The 22,510-nt window shown below is 38.8% G+C and overlaps 1 protein-coding gene across 5 annotated transcripts in view; it reads right to left on the reverse strand.

The window, feature by feature from the left end:
• The window catches only part of MXI1 (MAX interactor 1, dimerization protein), an 83,040-nt gene that overhangs the window by 41,246 nt on the left and 19,284 nt on the right, over window positions 1–22,510 (reverse strand). Inside the window, exons 1-3 of one of the 5 annotated variants that reach the window (XM_011967549.1) lie at window positions 22,366–22,504; window positions 20,521–20,653; window positions 3,314–3,343 (exon numbers count right to left, since the gene is read on the reverse strand). In XM_011967549.1, coding sequence (XP_011822939.1) covers window positions 3,314–3,343; window positions 20,521–20,653; window positions 22,366–22,438 — 236 coding nt within the window. In that variant the 5' untranslated portion in view covers window positions 22,439–22,504. Of the gene's footprint in view, window positions 1–3,313; window positions 3,344–20,520; window positions 20,654–21,488; window positions 21,526–22,365; window positions 22,505–22,510 lie in introns of those variants that run through there. The other 4 variants (XM_011967548.1, XM_011967550.1, XM_011967553.1 and 1 more) reach the window with 4 other exon arrangements.

The raw sequence follows: 22,510 nt of genomic DNA on the forward strand, positions 1-22,510 counted from the left end.
AAAAAAAAAAAAAAAAAAAAACACTGACGCAGAGAAGCTTATATCCAAGATTTCAGAACCAAGCTAAAAAGGAAAAAAGTAATTTCTGACACGAATATGTTATATAAAGCAACAAATTTTTAAAAATATGAATTACTTCAGAAATGTCTTTCAGAATGAAGACAAAACTAATCTTTTGATAGTGAGTTACTGTCTTCATATAACATCACACTCAAAGGCATATCAAAGGTAAAGCCAAAATTCTATTTATTTTAAAGGATGCCAAAGCTAGATTAACTTTTCTTTCTTTAACATGTCAAATAAAAATGATGCCTTGGTAAAGAGGACTGTTAAACAGAACTGGATGGGGGCTTTAAAACATAAAAACAACATAGGCTTAAATTTTAAAAATATTCCTGTGCCACCTTCTTGCTAAACCACCTCCCCTATCCTACGTCTACCAGTATTTTTGTTTTTTGCCAGACCACCACTGGTAACTTTCCAGAAGCGGGGTACAGATTATTATTCTAAATTTGAGTTTTATTTTTGTTGATAAAAATCCCTTTTAAAAACAAATATATCTTGGAAAAGTTAATTCTATATCATCTTTCAATGAAGCCTCAGGGAACAGCGAAAGGAAAAGGAGTAAAGAGAGAGGGGAAGATATAATTTGAGAAATAAACAATGTCTATTAGTCCTCTGGGCTAATAAAGAATATCTGTTAGCACTTCCAAAGCTATTAGAAGAAGAAAAGGAAATCACGCCTTAAGTGAAGTAAGATAGGGTAAGAAACCAGTCTAAAAGTCTTATATCTAAGTAAATAAAATAGGAACAAATGACTTTTATTGGAGATTACACACAGCCCAGGTAATAAAACCACACGTGTTATACCTGTGCCACAGCTAGATGCTAGATTAAACAACTTATATGGCATACCAAAGTAATACTATGGGTGATGCACACATCTTCTGTGAGGGTTTTTAAAAAGGTTATCAATGAGTCAGAAAGAATCTGCAAAATACATTCAACAAAACTGAATCAAAGATTTTTAAAGCTCCATTCCAAATAGTTACTAAAAAGAGTCTCTACTCCAGTGTTAATGGTTTTCACCATGTTTCCAATGAGGGTCTCCCAAGGACCACATCCAAATGAAGTAACTATAAAAGCCACATGTTTATCAATATTTAATCCATGGGCCCAAAACATACTCTATGATCTAATTTAGAGTAAACTTCAATTTAAGGTTTTATTTTTAGGATCCTCAGAACTTTCATTTCTCAGTCTTTTTTGTTATGTTTAACATAGCCAGATATGCCCTTCCTTTATCTATCCAGATCTTTAATAAATCAGAAATTAAAAGCAGAAAAGAGATTCTTTAAAACGAAGGAGTTTCTACCACTAACTACTAAAATGTCTTTGACTCGACCACTCAACTTTGAGCTCCAGTTTTATCCTTCACTCAATATGAGAGCCACTGTCTCCTATACATGCCTCAAATGCTAGGCACTGAGGATACAAAATTGAACAAAACAGAATCTTTGCATTTGGGGCATAGTCATTTGGCAGAAAGAGACATACGAACAAATAATTACAATGCTAACTATTCAGTCTTACAATAGGAGACAAAAACAGAGTATCGTGCAAACAAAGTAGTAACAGCCACTGAGTCTGCCTAAAAGACTATGCTAAGCCTTTTCAAGGGGATTTGACATTTAAACTTACTTGCAATGAGGCAGTTAGGCTAGTCAATCTATTTTGTGTTAAAGAGAGGACAGAAAGTTGAAGGTCATGAGATCTTATTTGTCAAAAACAGCTGGTACATGTGATTTCAGTTTGTTATTAATCTCTTTTTTTTTTTTTTAAGACAGGGTCTCACTCTGTCACACATGCTGCAGTGCAATGGCATGATCATGGCTCACTGCAGCCTTCAACTCCTGGGATCAAGTGATCCTCCTGCCTTAACCTCCTGAGTGGCTGGGACTGCATGCCACCACACCCAGCTAATTTATTTTTATTTTTTTGTAGAGATGGAGGGTGTCTCACTTTGCTGCCCAGGCTGGTCTCGAACTCTTTGCTTCAAGTGATCCTCCCACCTGGGCCTTCCAAAGTGTTGGAATTACAAGCATGAGCCACCATGCCTGGCTGCTATTAACCTAATCGCTATACCAAAAAGAAAGTATTTTACTCTTACAATTCTTATGTTCTCTTCCAAACTTGTCCTCTTCTTCTCTTTCCTCAATTAATAGTAATACCATCTAAGATTCAACTATCTATAACTAACTAATCACCAATTTCTATTGACTCCATTCCATACTCTTTACTTTGTCTACTTCTATCTCAATGGCCACCATCATCTCTTACCTAAATTACTGCATAGCCTTAAAAAGCGTCTTTATGCCTCTGGTATCCCTTCTCCCAACCAACCAATTCTTCAAACTGTAGCCGAATGATATTTCCAAGAAACAGGCTGATCAAATGATAACCACCTTAAAATTATTTAACTGCTCCCTATGGATCTCAGGAAGTCTAAACTCTTCGTTCGGCATGGTAGACAAGACTTTTCAATACCTGGCATGCTTTACTTCATGTTACAATCTTTTATAGCCATCCTGAACCCTTTTGCAGCTTCCTCAGTATACACTGCTCACTCACCATCCTCTGCAGACTTTCCAAGACTCCCTTCAAAAAGGAATCAGGTGACCTTCCAAAATATCTTTCAGTACGTCCAGCACCTTCTGCTTCTCCATTACCATACTTGCCACATTATATAGTACTTTAATTACCTGTCTTTCCTTTACAAAGTTCTGAATTCCTTAAGGAAAGGATAAAAACTATCTTATATATTCTTATATTTCCTATATAAAGCATTCTGCCTGTCTGGCACTGACATACAGCTCATATTTGATAAATAGTTGTTGAATGCATGAATAAATTGAATGAATGAATGAATGAACAAATTACAAAGAAAGAAAAATTCAATACCCTCCAATTTGTAATGCTTATTACCTACTCTTTAGAAATACTACCCTTTAGCAAAACCACATTTAAACCATGAGCTTTTAATAATTAACTCGTTTTCAGAGACAGAAATAAAGGCTACACCTAAAACTCAAATTCGAATAAGCTTTAAAAATGTATTTATGTCTTCTAGCTGCTATAAGCTTATTATTTAAGTCATTTTTTGGAGAAAATACATATGTATCAGACTCACAATAGGCTGTACATCTGAAAAGTAAAATTACAACTACATATGCACTATTACATTATTTTCACAGGTAAAATGGTGAGTTTACTTTTAAACATAAGTGAAAGCTGCACCTCATCACTGACTCACCGATTCTTTTCCAGCTCATTGTGTGTAGATCTAAAAGAAAAAAAAAAAAAAGCATTAGCCATGCTTTGTTGATAAAAGCTATAGAAAGACAGGAGGTTATGCTACACCCAATGAATGTATTTAACAATGCAATATATGGTCAGACTTCTACAAGCTCACTCATCAAGAGGAAATAGTCTACATTCATTAAGATTGCTTATTCAAATAGAGTATTTTCAGTTAACAACTCTAAATATTCTGAAACTGGAGTTTGTTATTTTAATAAAAGTAATACTAGCACATGTTCTCCCTACTTCTAGCATCCTAGATTTTGTTGATCTGTAGATGTTATATAAGAAATTTTAAATATAATCCTGTTTTTGTTTAAAAAAAAAAAAGTGTGTGTACTTCCATGTTCTCCTCTATCTCCATCTACCCACTTCTAAACAGAGAAAAAAAAGTTTTGGCTAGCATAAAAGCCGAAAAAGGCTTGCCTTACTGCTAAGTGATAGAGGCAAATCCAAGTCTTCCCACCTTATTTTGTGAAACAAAAACAAGAAAAAGTTATACATGAAAGAAAAATATACTAATATAAGAAAAAATATATTAATAAAATCAAGAAACATATTTTACAAGACTGGATAATTCGAAATGTTAGCAATGGTTATTGTTCTGTTTTGGTGCCTTTTTTTCATTTTGCTTCTCATTGTTTTAAATGATACCATCTATTGAACAAGCACAGCATATGGGGAACAGTGGGATAAGCAGTTAATGTATCTTATTTTATCCCTAAAACAACCTTTGTTTTATAAACAAGAATACTGAAGCTCAGAGAAGTCAAGAAATATACTCCTATCCCAAGAGTATAAAGTGGCAGCCATGATTTAAATCCAGGTCTATCTTAATAATCCCCAAATCTTAACCATTCAGTGAGAAGCAATACTGAATAGAGGTTAAGGGCACAGACTCTAAGGCCAAACTGCCTGAGTTCAAATACTGTATGGCCTCAGTAAAGTCCCTCCATTTCTCTGTGCTCGGTTTCTTCATCTGTGAAATAGGAAAAATAACAGTATTTGCCTCATATGATTGTTATAAGGATTAACAAGTTTACACTAAATAGCAAAATATAATGAGCTCTAAAGTTAGCTACTATTAGAATTATACTAGTTCCCTGGAATTAACATGTGTTACTTTTGCAATAACTTAACATTAACAACAATAGGAATTTTGTGAAGGACAATTTAAATTCCTGTCACTAGAACTAAAACTTTCATCATTTTGTAGATTCTGGTTAATGTCAAATGCTTAAAGAATATTGACTGCTTTAATCTGATTATTTCAATGGATATTTAATAATCAGATCCTCAAACCTTAAAATTAAGAGTGCTTTTGGCCGGGCGCGGTGGCTCAAGCCTGTAATCCCAGCACTTTGGGAGGCCGAGACGGGCGGATCACAAGGTCAGCAGATCGAGACCATCCTGGCTAATGCAGTGAAACCCCGTCTCTACTAAAAAATACAAAAAATGAGCCGGGCGATGTGGCAGGCGCCTGTAGTCCCAGCTACTCGGGAGGCTGAGGCAGGAGAATGGTGTAAACCCGGGAGGCGGAGCTTGCAGTGAGCTGAGATCTGGCCACTGCACTCCAGCCTGGGCGACAGAGCGAGACTCCGTGTCAAAAAAAAAAAAGAGTGCTTTTGCTGGTCTCGTAATTTGTGTAAATTTTATCCACTGTCTTAGCTCAAGGGCCAAAAGACTTCTTTGAGTTACTGTCTCCTATCCACCTTTTGCTTCATGAGTAATTTCATAAAGTCTAAGAGACATGAGATTAAAAAGACTGATACTCATTTTAAAAAATATTATCTTAACAAAAGGACTTCTCCTTTGAGGGAAGTAAATAGAGTCTTACAATGTTTCAAGAATTCAGATAGAAGAAACTAAAAAAGCATAGTCAGAAATCCTAGTTTAACAGCGACTCGGAGCTCAAAATTCAATAAATTACAACCACAGTGTGCCTTTATCACCATAAAAGTGTTTATTTAAAATTTTGTTAATCTTTGAATTAAATGTTAAAGTAAATCAGTTAAGTTAGAAGAGGGAAAAGGCCTATTTAAAGAGGTTTAGAAGAAAAAATATCATTCAAAATTGGAGTACAGAATCAATAATAAGATTCCCCACCCCCACTAGTGAGCAAGTTTTGGTTTAATTGCCTCTCTCTGAGAAGAAAACTAAAAACAAAACAAAAAGACAATGCATATATAAAATACTACAGTAAGTAATAAATGGAAACATTGTATTTAGAGAAGAGTAGGTTATTTGCCATAGACTTATTCTAAACAGCCATAAACTTATTCTAAACAGTCTGGCAATCGCACTGACAGCCATCAGTGCAAGAGATAATATACTCGACAATAACCAATTGTTGAATTCCAATATTACATTGAGTCTATTATCAAAGCTAGCTCCAAAAGATCATAATCTGACCCACTGCTGTGAACAAAATTAAAACAGCGGGTTCTTCCTGCCTGTCAAACAGACATTTCTTTATTATCTTTTTTTAAAGAAAATGATAGCTAAGATTATGAACCTTTTCACTAAACCAGGAAATGCATGCCACATTTAATTATACCACCAGCAAAATTTAGCAAGATTTTCAAATAACAAGAAGCAAAAATGATCATAAATATACAAATCATTACCATGTTGCCATGTTCTTCCAATTTTTTTAAAAAAGCATCAATAGTGTTTACTTCTGTTTTGATGGGTTTTTACCTGTAATATCAAGTCAACAAATACTGAGAAGCTTCAGTGTTCAAGGCTGTCTTACAGTGCAGGAAATCAAAGACCGTCTCCATTGGGTAAATTAAGATATGTTTAGCAATAATTATAACTGAAGGCAAAATAAATATACAAAGAAAGGCACAAAGTATTATGGGAGTTCAAAAGAGACAGTTTACTTCCAAATGGCACTGTAAGAAAAACTTTAGAAAAGAGGGGCATTTGGCCTAAGGCTTAAATGATAGGTACATTGGCTACTGGTAGAGTCTGAAACTGTTAAGGAGATGCCATTCCAAGTGGAAGGGATAAGATAAGTAAACAAGTCGAGTTGTGAAGTCCAAAGCAAAACCAGCAAACAACACAGAGAGATCATAAAGACCCATGGTGTTAGAGAATGAAAGTCCTGAATCTAAATATTAACTCTGTCACTCACATTAGCTGTGTAACTTTGGGACAAATTATTTAACCTCTCTGGTTTAGTTTCCTCATCTGTAAAACTGGAGTATTACATATGCCTCAGCCAGGTTACTGTGAGAATTAGAGAAACATATATAAAAACATCTAGCTCCTAATAAACATTTAATAGACGTTAGCTATTGTTAGCTGTTAGTATTTTTATTATTTTTTTAAAAGACTAAAATTATGGTACCCAAAACGTTATTAACTATACTACATGGGACAACAAATTGATAGATTCTCAATAACACTTTGAATTAGCCTGGAAATAAACAAACGACAACCATAATGATGGAAAGAGAAACTGAACGATAGGTGACTGAAGCTACTTGATCATTTAGTCAGCTGTGAGGACAGTACAAGGTTTAGGAGTATATTACAGAGAGAGATGCCTAATTGTATGTACACAGAGAAAGTAATCCAAACAGCAGAGGCGATAAACAAGTAATTAAACGTATCACACGCTAGCACATTCAGAAACAACCCCTTTGCTTCTCTGAGCTATGGGTCCACCCAAGCCCTTCCAATAATGTTCCACTGAAATATTCAATTACGATAAATTCCCTGTGTAAGGCTGAGATGTTCTGAATAACCCATCTAGTTAGCCCACTTTTCTTCTCCCAATAAAATGCACCTCTGAGAGCAAACACTAATGAACTGTGTCTTCCTTTCAAACACCCTTACCCTGAATGCTTAACAACTTCCAATGACGGAGAAAAAGACATGTCTATAATTTTATCACTGAATCACAGGTAATATTTTTCACAAACAGCATTCCTTTAAGAGAGGCATCCTAATGTATTCCCTATTTGAATGGGAGTCATTATCTATGAAATGTGACTACCTTAACCAGATATGTGACTTTTCATTGACTACAACATAGCTCCAATACATAAACTTGTGATTATTTAGGGTGTAGTTTGGTGGTAGTCAAAGAAATGAACCATAGAATTGAAACTATACGAAATGGTACAGTTTGGCTCAAAAGCAGTACCATCGTGGAAAGAAAATAAAAACCCCTACTCCAGAATTCCAATACTCTCTTCTAGCAAAAGAAAAGATTTCTAATTTTGCTGAATTAATGAGCCAAACCCCTACACTTTGTTAACATTATCATTTAACTTACTTTCTAATCCTGAAGTGCCTCACACATGTTGCCCTCCACACAATGAAAAGAACACATTCTACGAAGCTAAATTCTAATTGGTATCCTAAAGCTTACAATTCTTACACATATACGTAGAGAGTAAGAAAAACAGAAAATTTCAGCTACAGTAGAGCAGGTATCTCTCAAGGATGTACCAAAGGGGTTGAGATTGAAAATATACTGGGATTAGTGGAACAGTAAAACTTCTATTATTACTCTTCTTTTAAGATGGTAGTTTTGTGCATTTATTTCCATCAAAAAGTACATCTCATTTTAAAAACCATTAAAAACAGTAAGAGTTGAATACTGTAAACTTTTAGAAAAAATGCCTCATAAGAAATATATTGCTTCTTTCTTAACAATGACAAAACCATTACCACCACAATAACTAAGCCCCAAACAGCAAGTATCTAAACAAGATGCACAACAGTAACTACAATCAAAAACCTTTTTCCTTAAAACTTACATATCAAAGCTGGATATATGTATACTTCGTGACTAAGTATTTCCACTTACAGGCATATACCAAACCAATATATGTTTACATGTTCACCAAAGGACATACAAAAGAATGCTCATATAGAACTATTCATACTGGCCCCAAACTGGAAACATTCATCAATAGTAGAATGCATAAACTGTGAAACATTCATACAACGTAGTATTATACAGCAATGAGAATAAACTAACTACAACTATTGTACAGTAACATGGATTAATCGACACAATTTCAACATAATTTGAATGAAAAAAGCCAAACACACACGAAAAGTACACACTACATAACTCCATTCACATAAAGTTCAAAACCGGTAAAACTAAACTGGGGCATAAAAAGTTAGAATTAAAAAAAAGTTGGAATTGCAGTTACCTTGGGGAAGGGGTGACAGTGACTGGAAAAGTCAGGAGGGGGTTTCTGAGATTTGTAATATTTCTTTGCTTTTGTAAAAATGCATTGAACTGTACACAAAATTTGTATGCTTTTTTGTATGTACATTTTACTTTGGTAAACAGGAAAAAAATTTTTAATAGCATACAGACTGAATTCTTTAAAAATCAATTCTTACTTCAAATATAGCAAACACCCTAATGTAAGTCTTTGACAAATCTTTTGGCATACTACATAAACATCTCAAAGAAATGTGCTTTGTAAAGGATAATTTTTAACAAATCTAAAAGTACTCAAATCATACACAGTAAGTTCTCCAATCACAATGAAATTTAATTAGAAATCAGCAACAGTAAGCTAATTAGAAAAATCCCAATATTTGGAACATAAATCACAGCTCAAAGAACAAATTGCAGAGAAATTAGAAAATATTCTAAACTTAATGACACAACATATCAAAAGTTGTTGAATGTAGCTAAAGCAGTGCTTAAACACAACTGTTTAGCTTTAAATCCTTCTGTTGGGAGGGTAGTGTCCAAAATCAATGATCCAAGATTCCACCTTAAGAAAGTAGAAAAAGGAACAAACTAAACTGAAAGAACTTGAGCAATGGTTCTCAGCTGTGAGCAGTTTTGCCCATCAAGACATCTGACAATATCTGGAGATACTCCGGTTATGCCAACTAGGAGGAGGCTACTGGCATTTTGTGAGGAGATGCTAGGGATGCTGCTAAACATCCTAAGATGCACAAAACAGAATTATCTGACCCCAAATGTCAAGACTGCTAATGCTGAGAAACTGAAGTAGAGAAATATAATAAAAACCAGGGATAGGAATGAAAGAAATAGAAAATGAGAAATAGTGAAAATCAGTAAAATTGAAAGCTGACTTTTAAAAATCAATATATTGATAAACTACCTCTAAGGCTGATGAAGAATAAAAGACAAAAATTACAACACAAAAACAGTATCAAGAGTGTGCATCATTACAGATTCTACATATATCATACATTAAAAGGATAAGAGATTATTATTAACTTTATGCCAACAATTGTCCAGATCATCTAAATTTGATAACTTAGATGATATGAACAAATTTCTTGAAAGACACAAATGATCAAAACTAGCTCAAGAAGAAACAGAAACTCTGAATTGCCTTTCATCTATTAAAGAGATTAAAATCATAATTTAAAAAAAAAAAAAAAAAACTTCCCACAAAGAAAACTCCAGGCCTATAAGTTCTCCATTAGCAAATTTTACCAGGCATTTAAGGAATAAATAAAACCAATCCTACATAAAATATTTGAAAAAATAAAGATAGAGGGAACACTTTCCAAATCATTTTATGACACCACTATTAGCCTGATACCAAAACCTGACAAAGAAATTACATAGAAAACAAACAAAACAAATACTAATATCTCTCATGAACACAGACACAAAAATTCTAACAAAATATTGCCAAATTGAACCTAATAATATACAGACAGTACCCTAGTTCTTGGGACAGAGCTTCTAAAACCTTGAAATTTTCTGAGTAATTAGGAGTGTCTTCATTATTCATGGTGAGTCTTTGGACCACACCTGAGTTTATGCCAAGGAGAGAGAACTCAGGATAGGGGCTGGTCACATCAGAAAGACCAACCATGTGATTAGAGGGTTGGGGCTTTGAGTCACTGATTCTGGCCAGGAGAAAAGTACTGGGAACTGACAACCATATAACCAATGCTTCAATCAATCATGCTTATGTAATAATATCCCAATAAAAACTCTGGAACCTGAAACTTGGGTGAGTTTCATGGTTAGTGAACATATAAATGTGCCAGGAGGGTAATGCATCCTGATTCCATGGAAAAAGCACAGAAGCTCTGTGTCCAGGTTCCTCCCAGACCTCACTGTGTCTGTGCATTTGGCTGGTCCTGATCTGTATCATTTACAATAAAACTTGCAATTATAAGCATAGCAGCTGGGCATGGTAGCGCATGCCTGTACTGTTAGCTACTTGAGAGACTGAGGCAGAAGGACTGCCTTGAGCCCAGGATTTTGAGGTTGCAGTGAGCTATGATCTTACCACTGCACTCTACTCTGGGTGACAGTGAGACCCTGTCTCTAAAAACAGACAAAGTGTAGCACTTTCCTGAGTTACAAGTAGTGCTAGCAAATTGTCAAACCTGAAGGGGCTGTAGGAACCTCTGAATTTGCAGCCGGTTGGTCAGATGTGAGAGTGGCCTGAGGACTCCTAAACTTACGGCTGGCATCTGTAGCGAGGGCAGACATGTTGGGGACTAAATCCTTAAACCTGTGAAGTTTGTTTTAGCTCTCGGTTGTTAGTATCGGTACTGCAACAGTACACAATACAACATGACTACGTAGGATTTACTTCAGGAATGCAGGTTTAAGAGACTCAAAAATCAATCAATGTAATCCTCCATATTAACAGAATAAAAAAGAAAATGATAGTATCACCTCAATAGATGTAGAAAAAGCATTTAATAAAATTTACCATCCATTCATGATAAAAACTCTTAGCAAATAAGGGAAGAAAGGAATTCACTCAACCTAAAAGGCATCTAAGAAAAACTATAGTCACACTCAATGGTCAAAGAATGCATTTTTTCATAAGATCAGGAACAGGGCAAGAATGTCCATTCTCATCACTTCTATCCAGCACTGTACTAGAGATTCTAGCCAGTGAAATAAAACAAAAAAAAAGAAACACAGAGAAGAAAATGGAAAAAATAAAAATGTCTTTACTTGCACACATTACTGTCTATTTAGAAAATCCTAAAGAAGCTGGGCACGGTGGCTCACGCCTGTAATCCCAGCACTTTGGGAGGCTGAGACAGGTGGATTACCTGAGGTCAGGAGTTCGAAACCAGCCTGACCAACATGGAGAAACCCTGTCTCTACTAAAAATACAAAAATTAGTCAGGCGTGGTGGCGCATGCCTGTAATCCCAGTTACTCAGGAGGCTGAGGCAGGAGAATCACTTGAACCCAGGAGGTGGAGGTTGCAGTGAGCCAAGATTGTGCCATTGCACTCCAGCCTGGGCAACAAGAGTGAAACTCCATCTCGGAAAAAAGAAAAAAAAAGAAAATCCTAAGGAATATACAGACTATTAGAACAATTAAGTTTAGCGAAGTCAGTTCACAAAACCAATATGCCAAATTGAATTGCCATTTAAAATAGCATCAAAGAATACTTAAGGGTAAATTTAACAAAGTATGTGCATGACCCACACTCTGAAAACCTAAAAAATACTGCTGAAATTTGAAAACGTCCAAATAATAGACATACCATGTTAATGAACTAAAAGATTCAATAGTTAAGACATATCGAGTTTCCCCCAATTAATTTACAGATCCAATGCAATCCCAATAAAAATTCCAGCAGGCTCTCTGTTGTAGAAATTTACAAACTGATTCTAAAATTTATGTAAAAATGCCGGCCATGTGCAGTGGCTCACGCCTGTAAACCCAACACTTTGGAAGGTAGAGGTGGGAGGACTGCATGAGCCCAGGAGTTCAAGACCAGCCTGGGCAACATGGTGAAACCGTACCTCTACAAAAAATACAAAAATTAGCGAAGTGTAGGAGTGTACACCTGTGGTCCCAGCTCCTAACCCAGGAGGCTGTGATGGGAGAATCACCTGAGCCCAAGAAGGTTAAGGCTGCAGTGGGCCATGATCATGCCACTGCACTCCAGCCTGGGTGAAAGAGTGAAAGCCTGTCTCAAAAAAATAAATTAATTAAAATAAAAATGCAAAAGACCCAGAATAGCCAAAGGAACTTTTGAAAAAGAAGAACCAAGTCAGAGTACATTCATTACCTGATTTCATAACTTTTTGAAAAACTATAATAATTAAGACTGTGTGGCATTAGAATAAGGATGAATATTTAGATCAAAGGATCAGAACAGAAAATCCAGAAATAAGATGCACAAGTCTGTGGTCAACTGATTTTTCACAAAGATGCCAAGGCCATTTGATGAATAAAGTATAGTCTTCTCAACAAATGATGCTGGAACAACTGGATGTCCATTTGCAAAAAAAAAAAAAAAAAAAAAATGAACTTCAACCTTTACTTCACCCCCTCTGCAAAAATTAACTCTAAATGAATTTTAGATCTAAATGTAAAACCTAACATAAACTGCTAGAAGAAAATAGAGAAGAAAAAAAATTTTTTTGAGATGGAATCTCACTCTGTTGCCCAGGCTGGAGTGCAGTAGCGTGATCTCAAGTCACTGTAGACTCCACTATGCAGGTTTAAGTGATTCTCCTGCTTCAGCCTCCCAAGTAGCTGGGATTACCGGCGTGTGCCGTCGTGTCTGGCTAATGTTTGTATTTTTAGTAGAGACAGGGCTTCACCATGTTGGTCATGCTGGTCTCGAACACCTGACCTCGAGATCCGCCTGCCTCGTCCTCCCAAACTGTTGGGAATACAGGCGTGAGCCACCACACCTGGCCAACAGAGCTTATTTATTTATTTATTTATTTGAGACGGAGTCTTGCTCTGTCGCCCAGGCTGGAGTGCAGTGGCACGATCTTGGCTTGCTGCAAGCTCCGCCTCCCGGGTTCACAACATTCTCCTGCCTCAGCCTCCCAAGTAGCTGGGACTACAGACGCCCGCCACCACGCCCGGCTAATTTTTTGTATTTTTAGTAGAGACGGGGTTTCACCGTGTTAGCCAGAATGGTCTCGATCTCCTGACCTCATGATCCGCCCTCCTCGGCCTCCCAAAGTGCTGGGATTACAGGTGTTAGCCACCATGCCTGACCCTGTAAAATAATACTTCTTAGGTAAGGGAGCAACACTAGAAACTACAGAGAATTTTGAAGGTTAAAATAACTGGTCTTAAACATATTCTCACAGTTTAAAAAGACATTAAGATAAACCACTAATTATCTAAACTACTTCATTGGTTAACAACAAATTCTATTACAGAGCAATATTCTAAAAAACCTTTAAAAGTACAGAAAATATCAGCAATTTCCTAACTCACCTGACTTCCAAAGGTAATCATTTTAAGAAAGAGTCAGGCATTGGCTGGGCGCGGTAGCTCATGCCTGTAATCCCAGCACTTTGGGAGGCTGAGGCGGGCAGATCACTTGAGGCCGGGAGTTCAAGACCATCCTGGCCAACATGGTGAAACCCCGTCTCTACTAAAAATACAAAAATTAGCTGGGCATGGTGGTGCGCGCCTGTAGTCCCAGATACTCAGGAGGTTGAGGTGGGAGAATCACTTGAACCCGGGAGGTGGGGGTTGCAGTGAGCCGAGATCGTGCCCCTGCACTCCAGTCTGGCGACAGAGCAAGACTCTGTCTCAAAAAAAAAAAAAAGAAAGAAAAGAAAAGAAAAAAAAGAGGCATGAAATAAATATTCAGTAAATAATTGTTGGGGGAAAAATGAGTGGTCCTATAGATGTATAACACTTGCATCTATGGGGAGCAGGTGAGTAGATTAATAACAATATAAAAATTAGGAGCAACTTCAAAAAAATAGACTTGATATTATGGGTAATGCTGTTAATTATGGTACCACTGACTGTGTTTTAAAATGTAGGAAATCAAAATAAAAAAACAATCTAACAAAAAAATGCATGTTTATATTTCATCGGCACTATAAAATCACACTAAAAATGGCACCTGGAAATATACTTTGTCAAAGCATACTATCAAACCTCTTTGATTAGATTAGTATCTAGAAAACTCTCCTTACTGAAAAAATGACAAAGAATCATGCCATATTCAAAAGGAGGCAATGTTCTTTCATTTGTAAGGAGAAATCTAGAAGAGAAAGCTTTCTTCGAGTCAACAGTACTGCCTGATTACAACAGTGATGCATGTATTGCTTAAAATCCAGCTTGACAATAAAGTCAGCCACCATCTACAGCTATAAGGCTTAAGCAATCACCATCTCTAAGCCACATGTGCTTTAACCATAAAATGAGTGGTAATATTTTGTCTTCATAAAACAGAGAACCGTACTGAAGCATTCCCTTTCTACATTTTGTGATCTTCTACATCACATATTCAGTATTTTGACAAAAATGCCTTTCATCGAATGGGAACAGAAACAACTGTCCTACTGACTTACAAGGCATGATCATACAAGTCTCCTTCAACACTTCCGTAGAGGAATATAACCTTAAGAAACCCAGCAATAGCAGGCCGGGCGCAGTGGCTCACGCCTATAATCCCAGCACTTTGGGAGGCCGAGGCAGGCGGATCACTTGTGGTCAGGAGTTCCAAACCAGCCTGGCCAACATGGTGAAACCCCATCTCTACTAAAATATACAAAAATTAACCAGGCGTGGTGGCAGGCGACTTAATCCCCATTACTTGGGAGGCAGAGGCAGGAGAATCGTTAATTGTTAAAGGAGGTAGAGGTTGCAGTGAGCCGAGATCTAGCCACTGCACTCAAACCCAGGGGATAAGAGCGAGACTTCTCTCAAAAAAAAAATAGCAAACTTACACTTCAAGGAAGCAAACTTACACTTCAAGGAAGCATTTAAAGGAAAGCCTGAGTTTTTTTAGTATAAAGCATAAAATTCTTGGGAATTTTTCATTTAACTCAATTTTCGTGGAAGACTATCACAAAACACATTTCACTGGAAGTGTTAATCACTCAAAATGCAGAAAATACTGAAGAATAATAACAACATCATTAAGAGTTTAACTGGTACTAATCTACATTTTTGTCCTGAAACTTTGGGAGTTTTCTATGGGACAAAGACCCAGAAACCATTTTTTAAAATAAAAAACTTTGAAAAACACAGAATAGTGGAAAGAAATTACACAAAAATAAAAATAAGGCTTCATTCAATTCTTCTGTGAACAAATAGGTTCACGTAGAATAAAGAGAAGATAAAGCATCTCAAATTACTACTGGAAAAAATCCTTTGTAACTATCCTAGGAAAATAATTCACCACCATCCCTCCCTGCAGAAAAACTAAAAATCCATGAAGATAGCCGATAAGGATGCAAAGCTAAAAATGTAACAATACAATAATTCTATCTAAAATAAGACTAAAACATTTCTTTATTCTATAGTTTAAGAAAAATTAAACTAAAGCCTTATAAGCAACAGAAAAGTTGTTTTTTAGTGTCCTCAATCTTAGAAGGTGGAACTGAAATACTGCTGTTATGAGATTCTTTAGTATCTATAGGACACTAAAGAGAAGAAATGTATCAACTTGAAATTAAAGCATACATTGGCTATTTACTACTTCCCAGATTACCTTAAAACAATGCAATTACTATGTGCGTGTCACAGGCTCATACGAATATTTATTGCCAATATTTGACAGACTTCTGGTTCTTTCAATACGCAAGTTTTTATATTATTTTATTTTCACGAAACAGGATGACACTGAACGTTCTTCAAAATTGTGGCATTCTGTAGCCTACTTGTTTAAAAGAATTGACAGTTTAGAGATTTTTATTCTTTAAATACTACATACTGTTTTTCCAAATGTATCATTAACATCCCTTAGAACACAAAGTAATTAGAGTTTGCCAAAGCAGGGGTTCTATCATCCTTCCTTCAAGTCTAATATGGTACTCAGCACAAAAAAGAAAGTCAATTTAAGACAGTCTACTTGGAGTTTGAAAACCTTCCATTCTTTAAGAAACACATACTATGTACGGGGCACTGTGATAAGTACTAGGGATAAATGTTTAAGCAGAAGAGACTCAATCCCTGCCCGCCTCACAGTGTTTTTAATCCAGTGAATAGGATACGAATTTAAGAAAGAATTGGATAACAGTATTTCTACAAACGTGATGAACACTATGAAGGAAAAATAGGGGTGCCATGAAGTATGTGAAGACCTGATCTACTATGACAGATGAGGAAGCATTCCTGAGGAACTTATGATCGAACTGAAGGAAAAGTGTTGTTCAACAGAGATAACAAAGGGGGAGGAAAAATGATTTCCGGCAGGGAACAGAAAGTATGCAAAGATCTTGAGGTAGAAGAAAACGTGTATCCAAAGAAGGTTGGCCAATATAATTCATAAGAACTGGCCTGGCACGGTGGCTCACGCCTGTAATCCCAGCACTTTGGGAGGCCGAGGCGGGAGGATCATGAGGTCAGGAGATTGAGACCGTCCTGGCTAACACAGTGAAACCCTGTCTCTACTAACAATACAAAAAATTAGCCAGGCGTGGTGGCGGACACCTTTGTCCAAGCTACACGGGAGGCTGAGGCAGAAGAATGGCGTGAACCCGGGAGTCAGAGCTTGCAGTGAGCCGAGATCACACCACTGCACTCCAGCCTAGGTGACAGAGCAAGACAGAAAAAAAAGAACTGTGGTTGCAAGGACACCAGGTAATAAGTTACTGCAGTCGTCCAGGTAAGAGATGATGGTAGCTGAGATTAGGAGGACAGTAATGAAGATAACAGGAAAGAAGGCCGATTGAAGAGATATTTTGGAAGAAATCAGTGTTACACTGCAGCCATGGCTTATTTAGTAGAGTTTTAAGGATGACAGACCTTGAGATTTTTTCACCTGTGATACCAAATAGTAAATAAGCTAGAATCTGAACTTATCTGATGCTCCCCAAAGAGCCAGATAGCTATTGCAGCCACATTCTCTAACAGCAGTAACATCTTAGCAATGTTGATTTTTGGAAGTGTGCCAGAAGGCTGTGACCAAGACCACAGTAAAATCAAGCATTTATTTTAAAAATAATTATATATTATAGGTCCCACTTCCAACTATCAGAACCATCCCAAATGATAAAATTACTGGTATTTGCAAGGAACATATCTGTAATATCACATTATATCATTTATTTTCTCTCCTTTGTACTTCTGTGAAAATAAGATTTTAAGGCATGGGGGAAAGGGGAATAGGAATTTATAGTATTCGGAGTTAACTTTCAGCATAAATTTATAAAGTAACTTTTTATTTTTTTATTTTTTGGGATGGAGTCTCACTCTGTGGCCCAGGCTGGAGTGCAATGGTGCAATCTCGGCTCACTGAAAGCTCTGCCTCCTAAATTCCAGGAATTATCCTGCCTCAGCCTCCCAAGTAGCAGAGATTACAGGCACACGCTACTATGCCCGGCTAATTTTTGTATTTTTAGTAGAGACAGGGTTTCATCATGTTGGCCAGGCTGGTCTCAAACTCCTGACCTCAGGTGATCCACCTACCTCAGCCTCCCAAAGTGCTGGAATTACAGGCGTGAGCCACTGCACCTGGCCTAAAGTAACATTTTTGTCAGGCATACCATATAATACCTGAGAATATCAGGGGTAAAAGAGTCAATCACCATTATATCTTAAAGATGCTATGATGTCAAAGAAACAAATGTCATTTTATAACATACATCAATGTTCACGATGTATAGTAATAAAAGCTACTTCCACACTAGTAGTTTTTTGATCAGGTAAAAATAAGACACATATACTTATGAACTCTATTCCTTTCCTTGTTTCAGATGATAAACACATGGAAATTTCTGTAAGTCTTCTTTCTGCTTTATGTAACCAGCATAGTAAAATCTCTATTAAAATCTAACAGTAAACTTAAAATTAAGAAGAAGCCTACAAAGTCCTCTTTGAAATGGATCAACACTATTGTCCAAATACCCCAGTATTGGAACTTCTACCTCAGCTCTCCTCAATTCCACGAAGCAGGCATTTTAAATAAGAGGCTAAGGAGAAATAATTTCTAGTGTTTCATTTTAACATACTAGTTCTCTCTCATAGGCCCCAGCCCAAACCCCACACATTTGTGGATCTTTTGATAATACATTCTAAAATCTATTTATTTCTCTCTCTCTCTCTTTCTTGCTACTTATATTCCCATATAAAAGTACCTTCTTTTGTTTTAGGTGGTCTAACGTTCACATATTCTCCTTTGGGCACTATCAGAACACTATGGCATGCTTGCAGTTTTACAAATTTTCCGACATGCTATGCTAAAACACAGTAATTAGCACTGCGGTCCCACACATAATATTAGAATCCTAACAGAAACGCTAGCATGAAAGAGAAACATCACTTAGCCCAAACCCCAAGCTGAGCAAAGTGTAAGTCAACAGATGACTAAGAGTTTCTTATTAATGACAGGTAACATAATTGATAAAAACCTAGGAATGTGCATCTTATTTATGCCTCTACAATCCTTGAGTTCCTAAAAATGTCACATCTGCAATGATGGGAGACATATTAAATTACTAATATAGTAACCAATCTCTAAAACTGTCAATAAATCAGAGTCACAGAAGTTCAGGATAATGAGGGACCTTGGTGAGAATCTAATACATCTCATTTTACAGATGAATATAGTAAGGGATGGGAAATGTACTGAAATTATATACGTAATTTCTAGAAAATAGGAAAGGCTTAAATACTTGCAGCATGACAGAACTCAGGTTTGGTTTCCTATGTGTACTCTTACTACGTCTCCAAGTTGAAAAAAAGAGTTTTTTTAATCTATGTGGATTGAAAACATAAATTCCTGAATGGGTCTTAATTCTTGATAGCTTAAACACTGAAACTATAAGGGCAAGCAAATGTACATTTTTTTAAATGCTGTGTATCATACCACATATTTTCATCTCCACCATACTACAACAAAATCTCTAGACCCACACATAACACATATAGTACATCAAACTTATGGTTAATTATTTTTATAACCTAAGAAATTAAAAACTATATAGTGGTCTTAATGAAAAGTAGCTAAAAAAGGGAACATGCAGCTCTACGGAGAAGTCAAAGGAGAAAAGTGAATCCTAGTTTTTCCTCGGAGATGTCTGAAATACAGAGTGGGATGATCCAACCTCATGAGTTCCAATTGTTATCTATAGAAGCCTCAGGCTTTCTGCATCAAGAGCCCCATTCTGTCCCAATCTGCTGTTCCAAATGACTAACCAACCACCTGACTGAAGCTCCCCAAAGCCTTCAGGGAAATTTGGTTACCCAGGGATTGCTCTGTCCTCCCCAAAATGAATGTTTATTATATTCTCTAGACAAAGCTCTGGGAAACAGAAATAAAGGTCTCATTTAATTCCCCTTATCAATGGAAAAGGCAGCCATCTGTTAATCTTCTGTTAAGAAAGGCCTTTTGAAAACTTCTTATGAGATGAATCCTAGGAATTTACTGGCTCCCCAGAATAAAAACACTGAAGAGACAGCCAGATACTACTCAGAGTTTTCAAAAATGGAAGTCAACTACATCTTAGTACATCTATTTTTTTCTCTTTTCGAGACAAAATTTCACTATGTCATCCAGGTTGGTCTTGAACTCCTAAGCTCAAGCAATCCTCCCACCTCAGCCTCCCAAAGTGCTGGAATTACAGGTGAGAGCCACTAGGCCCGTCCTTTCCAAGTACATCTAGACAAGTATATTCTAAAAGATCTATTCTGCTTGAAAGATAAGCAGATTTTTTTTTTCATTTTTGCTTTTAGAGCCCACCAACCAATCCGATCTTTTTTAAAGAGGCAAAACTTTCACAGCACGGTCTTCCCTTTCCTCCTTAAACAAATGACCATACCTGCTCACTACCAATTCTACCTAAATATTTTTATTCCTTTAACAAAGCCCTTGATTCTGCTTTATATCCTACCAGACCTATTTCTGATTTTTTTTTTTAACCTTCTTGGACTGTCCTAAACTTGACCAGAATATTAAAAGCCACCCCACAATTACTTTTAGCAGGTGGCTGCATGCATGGACACATGCTGCCAAGTTTCTCAACTGACTGTCCTCTCAGTCATAGCCATCTTAATAATCCCAACAAGAACTTCTTTGGTTGTCTTTCCAGATTCTATTCCTTCCCTTCCATGCAAAACCAGGTTATGATTTCTAGACTTTATTAAAGGGCCAAATCCCCACCCCAGGGTAGTAGTAAAGGAACCCATCAAGTGCTGCTCCTCCAGACTTGGGATTACAGGAGAAATGTGCTCCTTCCCTCCAGTTCCCTCTTCTAAGCGTTCCCAGCTTGCTACCTGTTGGCAGTGCTGGTGTTGCTGCTCCCGCTGCTGTGTTTCTGTGCCCGGCTCAACCTCCGTGGGGGCTTTGAATGCTGCAGTCGGGGGCTTGGCATGGACGGGAATGAAGAGGCGTAGCCATGTTCACACTCTGAAGAGAGCAAGAAAAAAAGGTATAGTAAGAAGAATATAGTACCCAAATCCATTGAACCACAAATCCAAGGTCTTTGCAGTAATAGGTTTTTGAAAGCAAGAAAAAAGGTACAATGTTTCCACTCTTTTTGGTTAGAAGATTAATGTCCCTCGCCTGGACATCAATCCTGTGACACCCCATCAACTGGAAAGTGTTTTGATACCTTCTCTAAACCAAATAATTTATCCCCCCTTTCCAAAATCCTTCTCTCCCCAAAATTTTTTTTTGAGATTTCAGATGCTTTAGAACAACATTTTTTTGACCAGTTACCATTCGCCTCATTGATTTTACTTGCCTCAAAAATTCCCCTTTACTTTCAACTCTCTCTGTTTTAAAGAGTCTCATTTAAGCCCAATATTTTCGTGTACTTCGAACAAGTCTTACAGAGACATTTTCTCTCTTGACACAACAATCTCCGAGTTCCTGCTCTTCCTGCACCATCTCCACAGTCCCTTGGGCTGCCACCACCAAAGGGGCCCTAGCTCATCACCCCGCAGGTATTCAGAGGCCGCTTCCGCACGCTGCCAGTCCTCTGCCCACTGTCCACCGGCTTTCCCCCGCTCGGTGTTCTCCTGGCCTTGTCTCTTCCCCAGACACCCCCAGCATCCGCGTTCCTCCTTCTTCTTAACTCCCAGCACCCTCTCCCACTCCAGGCCCCGCTGGTTTCTCCATGGTCACCCTCTCTCCAGTCCCAGACCGTCCTCTCTCCAACTCCCCTCCGCCGGTCTCCTTCCCGCTCCCCGCACACCCACAGCCCCACCCTCCGGGCGCACCCTCGCACCTCCCCCCGCACCTGCACGACCTCTCACACACGCCTCCACTCACGATCTCAGCACACACACTTCCCCACGCGCACCTCACGCGCGCGAGCTCCCCACGCACGCGCGCCCCTCCCACACGCGCACGCCCTTCCCGCACACGCCCCTTCCGCCGCACCATCCCTCCCACGCGAGCACCCTCACGCGCGACACTCCCCGCACACGCCCCTCCTCGCACACGCGTGAGCCCCTCTCCTCAGATGCCCCTCCCCTCACATGTGCGCACCCCTGCCCTCACACACACGCATGGCTCTCCCCTCACACGCGTGTTCCCTCCCCTCACACGCCCCTCCCCACACGCGTACGCCCCTCCCCTCACACCCGCGCACCCCTCCCCTCACATGCGCGCGCCCCTCGCCTCACATGCTCGCCCCCCCATGCTCGCACCCCTCCCCTCACATGCACGCACCCCTCCCCTCACACCCGCGCGCCCCTCCCCTCACGCGCGCTTCCCTCACACGTCCCTCCCCTCACACGCGCGCACCCCTCGCTCACACGCGCGCTCCCCTACCCGCAGACGCCCCTCCCCTCCCCTCACACGCCCTTTCTCTCACATGAGCGCACCCCTCTCCTCACATGCGCATGCCCCTCCCCTCACATGCGCGTTCCCCTCCCCTCATACGCCCCTCCCCTCACGCGCGCACCCCTCCCTCCCACGCCCCTCCCCTCACACGCGCGCTCCCTTCCCCACATGCCCCTCCCATCACACGCGCGCTCCCCTACGCTTACACGCACGCACACCTCTCCCTCACATGCGCGCACCTCACACGCGTGCCCTCCCTCACCGGCCGCACCGCACTCCCCATAAAGATTAGTAGCGCTCGGGCTCACGCAGCGGCGCCCAGCCATTACCTCGCTCCCGGCGCTCCAAAAACTCGGCAGCCTCCAGCAGACGCTGCACGTTGATCATCCTTACCCGCTCCATGGGCACCGCGGGTGGCGATCGGCGCCTCTCTGCACTCCCTTCCCGGGCCGACAGGAGGCGCCGCAGGCGGCT

Source organism: Mandrillus leucophaeus, unplaced genomic scaffold (genome assembly GCF_000951045.1).
Source record: "Mandrillus leucophaeus isolate KB7577 unplaced genomic scaffold, Mleu.le_1.0 Scaffold80, whole genome shotgun sequence".
NCBI classification, from domain to species: domain Eukaryota; kingdom Metazoa; phylum Chordata; class Mammalia; order Primates; family Cercopithecidae; genus Mandrillus; species Mandrillus leucophaeus.